The sequence below is a fragment of the Micrasema longulum genome, unplaced genomic scaffold (genome assembly GCF_059751315.1).
Source record: "Micrasema longulum isolate JH-2025_06_02 unplaced genomic scaffold, ASM5975131v1 h1tg000301l, whole genome shotgun sequence".
In the NCBI taxonomy this organism is placed as follows: domain Eukaryota; kingdom Metazoa; phylum Arthropoda; class Insecta; order Trichoptera; family Brachycentridae; genus Micrasema; species Micrasema longulum.
This window is the reverse complement of record NW_028277505.1, coordinates 1,310,525-1,317,063: the sequence shown is the minus strand read 5'-3', so window position 1 is coordinate 1,317,063 and position 6,539 is coordinate 1,310,525. Positions and strand designations below refer to the sequence as shown.

The 6,539-nt window shown below is 33.6% G+C and overlaps 1 protein-coding gene across 2 annotated transcripts; it reads left to right on the top strand.

Annotated features, from left to right (window-relative positions):
- The first annotated feature begins 232 nt into the window (after positions 1-232).
- Tbcc (Tubulin-binding cofactor C) lies at positions 233-5,515 on the top strand. 2 transcript variants are annotated; one of them, XM_088224644.1, is made up of 3 exons: positions 233-522; positions 590-844; positions 4,175-5,515. In XM_088224644.1, the coding sequence occupies exon 3, from the start codon at positions 4,298-4,300 to the stop codon at positions 5,303-5,305; it is 1,008 nt and encodes a 335-aa protein (XP_088080770.1). In that variant the 5' UTR covers positions 233-522; positions 590-844; positions 4,175-4,297; the 3' UTR covers positions 5,306-5,515. The 2 variants fall into 2 exon arrangements, with proteins under 2 accessions (XP_088080770.1, XP_088080771.1); XM_088224645.1 differs by having other exon boundaries at positions 282-522; positions 597-844.
- Positions 5,516-6,539: the final 1,024 nt, after the last annotated feature.

Below are 6,539 nucleotides of genomic sequence, written 5' to 3'. Positions count from 1 at the left end.
TGGCACCTGTAATTTAAAAGTTTGTTCCTAGACTAAGAATTTTCTTTGCTTGCACTGTATCGTTACTTATATGAACATGTTTCGATACAAGTCGGCACGGGTTATTGTGTTCCAAATGAACTGAAATTTGCTGTGCAAGTGTTTTATAGAATTACGTAAAAAATTAGGCCCCTAATTCACACCATAAATATACTTTTATGGTTTATGGTTTTTCTTGGCCTTCATGACTCTTATCTATGGTTAGATCGAATCGTCTAGAAAACTAGTTATAGTCAAAAGTCAGTATAATCTCTGGTTATAGTTCTACGATATGTGTATAATCTCTGGTTCTACGTTCTACATTATCTCTGGTCTGGAAATGGCTGCCCGTAAGCTCTTATTTTAATTTTATAATGTTACACAAAGCACCGAAGCCAGGGTTTAGACGTTTTATTGTAAATTCAGCCAAAATACTTTTGGTTGCTGAAGCAGTGGCGTTTATTGCTTCGTACGCTGCGTGGGATCGATTTAACTCAAATAGAGGTTAGTTTTTGCTCAATGAAATTTAATAAATCGACTTTTCGCGGACCATCTGATGTTATTTTTTTAGATTACAGATATCAAGCATACGTCAGGTATCCTTGGGCCTTGGATCTATTTTATTCTTGTGGGGAATTAGCCAATAAGGACTATAAAGGACGCGAGTCGGATCTCAAAATTTGGAAGCAAGAAGGGAAATTATAAGAGTTTCTTCTCACAAATTCAGATGGGACGAATATTTGCTTCTTTAGTACTAATGTTCACCGGTGGTACGGTGGGTTACACGCTGTTTAAGATTGTCACACCAGATGAAAATACTATTAAGGTACACAAAATACCCACTATAAATAGTCTAAGATTTCATCCCACAATCCAATTATGCTTCTAATCGTTATTATCATTTTGTTAGTGTTATTTTTTTATATTGTTTGCATTTATTTTGTGTATTTGCTTTAATTGTGCACCATCTTATAACATTATTTAGCTATTAGTTTATCTATTCAACCATTGACATATAATAATGGTGACACTTAACTCATGCCCAAACGCTCAGTCACGCCCAACGCGTATTTAGTCATTTTCGACCGCCAGCTAGGCGTGACGTTTAGAATTGAAACCAAAATGCCCAAGTGACAAGAAATAATTGGGTCGAAATTATAAGGAATTAAATGAAAGAACCTGATTCAGAGTCACCACAAGCGAATGAATGTTGATTGTTAACGTTAAAATATAAACTTTTGCATGTACCAAAAATGAGTATTATTCATTTTTTGGTAGCATATGCATGCTCGTTGAATGCAGCCCTGGTGTAAATAAACAGTATTTATTAACTATGGGTATGTTTTCGTGTCACTGCTTTTAAAAAATATTTTACTCTAGGGCATGTCTATGTATTATATGTCAATGATACCGGATTGTGTGTATTATCAAATCACAGCTTAAAGATGATATTGGTCCACTAATAGGCGCATAATCCTTATATACAATATAAGAAAACAAAGGTATATGGTTAATTGGCAGACTTATTGTCACTGGAAATCTTTTACAGCCAAACCGAACATAAAAATACTCCATCAATCATGATAACATACCTAGTGCTTACAATATTTACTTTAAATACATTTACATACCCCGTTATGTCTTCCAAATATTAATCAATACTATAATAATATATTTTTTATTAAAATATCTTTAGTAAACACTTAATACACTTTGCCCCCTTTATTGTTTTTGGTAGCAATCCATCACTGCCCAAGTCATCCAGTTATGCGATTTGGCGGTAAATATATTCAAACATTGCTAGTAATAACAAAAAAAATATGTATTTTACCTAACTGTAAAGTAAGGTTTGAATTAGAGATGCCACGAAAAGCGATTTTGCTGATTACCGAATATTCGGCCCCACTCTCGGCTGAAGCTCTGAATATTCGACGGCCGAATGTTTGGTAAAAGATGTGTGCATTCAGAGCGTGAGAGAGCGGGCGTATTTGTTTCATTTGCGAGTAGATCATGTCGCGACACACGTTATTTGTTAATTATTACATCCCATTGTATTATCAATAGACCTTATTAGTAATTATTTGTTCATACATCATGGCACCATTTCATAAAAAATCACCTATTTGGGAATATTATGAAATAGTGAAGATAATAAACAGGCTGTGTGTTTGCTGTGTAACAACAAGATCACGGGAGGTATTATTTATGAGGAAAACTGCAATTTTTAGCCACAAACAAATGCCAAAAAATTTGTTTTCATTCATCACAACTACCACTGATGGATTTTAAGTATTAAACAAATAATTTGCGATTAAAATAGATATATCTTTGAGTAATATATGCATTTTTTTTCATGATTCGGTATTCGGCGAAATAGTAAGCAGTATTCGGTGGAATACTGAACATTAAAAAAAGTAGAATATTCGTGGCATCTCTAATTTAAATGTTTAAAAAAAACGTTGAACACACATTGAAATAAATATGTTTTCTCTCTCTTGTCAAGTTGTCAAATCTGACTTGCTTGGTGATACCGTTGTCAATATACTATATACTATTTTAGTATATAAGCTGATGTAGCTGTCCATGCATGTTAGGTACAAATAGGGGAATGATGTAAAAACTAATATTTACATTATCCTGAAAAAGGAAATCGAGTGGACTCAAGTCCGCCTTGTAGTGTAGTGTTTGGCACTCTCGCTTGCCATTTTTGAGGCCCCATGTTGGATTCTTAGTAAAGTCGACATGAAATATTGGTAGAAAAAGTGGTTCGATATTATAAAATTTAATTATCCTTGGACTGGCACTTGAAGCGTAAGATGGATCACCTTACTTTCATGTAACAGATGATTGGGATTCTCTGCATTTGATGTATTAATGCATTGCCCTATGCACCACTAGGTGTAGATGAGGGTATGGTGATGATGATATGATATAAGTGCTCTATAATTAATTTCAAGTTACTACAGAAAATATGTAAATTTTAATGAAATCCTTCAAATTTATCAATGTCATTTTTACTCTTAATACTTCCATTCTTCTCATATTATGATGTTCCAAGCAACGATAGTTCATAAAATTTTATCTCTATTTGTACTGCATAACCGTACTTAAGTTTCTGTTGAATTACTCCCTTCATATTTACGACTAATTCATTGATTTATCATCTTTTTAGATTTTTCCACCCACTTAAGAAGATATTCTAACTTTAATAAATTTATGTGATTGTTCCGGACTTAGGTATAAGAGAGAATCTTTTCATACTGATTTTTAATTATTATAAACTAAATATAAAGTTTGGAATTTGTAAGTTAGTACTCATATTTTCGCTTTTAAACATAAAGACACCAAATACTTTTGTTGAAATGGTATCAATCCGTTACTATGGAAATTGTTTTCTGGGTAACTGTTATATTATAATGAATTTAAGTATGTCATTATTTTTCCAATTCCATACTTCGCTCCCATACATTAAAGTTGGCACTAGAACTCTATTGTGAAAGTAGGTTAAATGGTGTCGAAATGCGATCCCTCAGGCGAATGTGTGATAAAACTATTTATGATAGGTGCACAAATGTTGAGATCCGTGAACTGTGTAAGGCTGAGACATGCATTATCAACAGCATCAAAAAAGGGGGGCTGCGTTGGTTTGGACATGTAGAGCGAAAGAACGGCTAAAAAGATCTACGATCTGCGAATGTTGATGGATGCAGAAAACGAGGAAGATCGAGAAAGAATGGCACAATCAAGTCCATCAAACACTTGAAGATGGACATGTCAAGAGTAGGAATAATCGGCGTGCGTGTATGAGAAGATGTATGAATGTAGAGGAAGCGAGGTCTGTATGCAAAGACAGAGGGATATGGCGTTCTATCTTTTCTGCCTACTCCTACGGAGAAATGGCATGATGGTTTGTTTGTTTGAATTTAAGTATGTATACATTGTACATTACAATATATTATTCTGCGGTTAAATGTGAGTTATATGATGGTTCATGGTTTTATCAGCAAAAACTAACTATTGTAATTAAATCTTTGAAATTTTAATAGTTTATGTGAAATTTTCGTTATTGATTTTATAGAATGTTGTGATTTGAAAATTATGCCCTTAAAAACAAAATGTGTACAAGGTGGTCTAATTTTGTTTGGTATTATTTCAGGAAATCGCTCGCAATTCACCTGTCGCTAGTGCAGAAGCCAGTAGGAGAAGTGCTGAATTAACCAGAATACTTAGAGAAAAGGTTTCTCAGAAATAATTTGGTTACGTCAACTCCTAACTCACCATGGAAGAGAAAACATTCATTGTAGATAAGCTATACAAAAGGGATGCCAGAAGACTGGAATTAATACAGCAGCAACATAAACTGAAAGAAGAAATCAACGCGTCTAATGAGCAATTAGATTATTTTTGTAGTTTTTTTAAAGAAAAGACAGAAAACATTGAGTCTGCCTTAAATAAAGTAGATAAAATGCCAAGTGGGCAATTACTCGCACAATTTGACATTATTACTCAAGATCTAAGAGACCTTCAAAAATATCTCGCCGCTTCTAGTTTATTCTTGAAAGATTACAATATGCGAAAGTCTCAAGATATTATTCAAAACCTTCAGACAAGATGCGCTGAATTAGAAAATATACACTTTCCTAAAAAGAAATTTGGGTTTCGAAACAAAAAAGGTTTAAAAAAATGTGAAAACAACTCTATTCCTGATTCTAAAGATGACATTGACAATATAAGAGTGGAAAATAAGAAGAGTTGGGATATAGTCTCATGCGGTTTCACAAACCTGTCTAAACAACACTTGTCCTTACACCGAGATGAGGTTGCCAAGAAAGATGTATCTTTAAGCTATCTCGCAGACTGTGTAGTATTTATCGAAGGAAATCTTGCTACATTGCATTTGGATAATTTATCTAATTGTGTCATATTATGTGGTCCCGTAACTACATCCATATTTGTTGACAAATGCACCAACTGCAAAATGGCTCTAGCTTGTCAGCAATTACGTTTCCATTCCTCTTCGAGTTGTGATGTTTATCTCCACGTTACGAGCAAAGCTATTATAGAAGATTGTCATGGTATTAGGGTGGCTCCGTATAATTACAAATATGAGGGCCTAGATAAAGACTTTGTCATGGCTGCCTTAGATTCCAGTGTAAATAACTGGAATGATTTGGACGATTTCAACTGGTTAGCTAGTGATGTGTCATCACCAAACTGGCAAATGATGGAGGAATCTATGAGAATACCCAACTGGGATGTCTTTATTAAATTTCTTAATAAGCACTAATCACTAAACGCTAAGCTTTTTTTTCCACATAAATACATATTGATGAATAATTTATTGTCGAAGATATTTATTAATTTCAAATCTTAACCAAATGTGTACATAATTTAATAATTTTTTTATATTTTTTCAATATTTTTTTTATGGCTTTGCTGATGTAACTTATTTACAAGCCTGCTATGAAAAATAAAGTACCTTAGTTTTAGCTAAAAACTGTTTTATTACTTATATAATTTTATGTTATACATATCTATTCAAATAAATTTAATATGACTTTAATTTTTATCGATGTCAATCAAGAATTTTGAAATAATTTCCGAAGCGTACGATACATCAATGTCTTCACATTGTAAGGGTATCTGGCCTCATTACACTATTTTGTATTCACTGCCCTGATTTGATTGTGTTTATTAGCTTTTATGGCAAATTTGCTTGTTATCCACGTACTCAAAAAAATAAAAACCTAACATTTTCTGATCTAGAACCAGCTGGTACTTTGTACTGAATAGTTTATGCCAAGTATTTTTTTTTTAAAACTTTAAGTACAAAAATATATACACTTTGGCGGATTTATTGCTAAAAGTAACATCTTCCAGCCATCTTAAAACAGACTGGTGAAATGAAAAATTGGTTGAAACTTGTACATTAAAAAATATTCATATAAATGTATTAACACAACAGTTCCCTTTAACTGAATTTGATTGGAAACTTGCAACACTGGACACATCGAACTCCAGGTGACACGCCTGTCAAAACAGAGACTTATTATACAGACGTATGTATGGCATTGTCACAATAACTCGTTTTCTGTTATATTTCTCTCCAGATCACTAAATAATATTGACACACTAAAGACAACGCGACAAATAATATACTACTAATGTACAAAAATTATCATGAGAGCCAGCCACATCAGACAGAATTCAATGTCAGGTGTCCCTGGATAGCGACAATAGCAATGTGAAGGGGGGGGGGGGGGGGGAGGTGAGTCAGTAGACAGTCAATGATACGAGTTCTCGCTCGGCACTGGCTGAATACTCGTGTACAGTCCATGCACTCGCGATGCTCACTGTATGAGAGCAGTGTAGAATACGATGATACAAAAAGTTTTTCAGTAATTCGGTTTATCCGGAAATTCGATTAAACGGGACTGTTGTGTATATATACATATATTAATAAATACATTGGATTATTTTAAAATTACAGCTATTTTTTAGTGGGGCGATAGAGCTTGCAC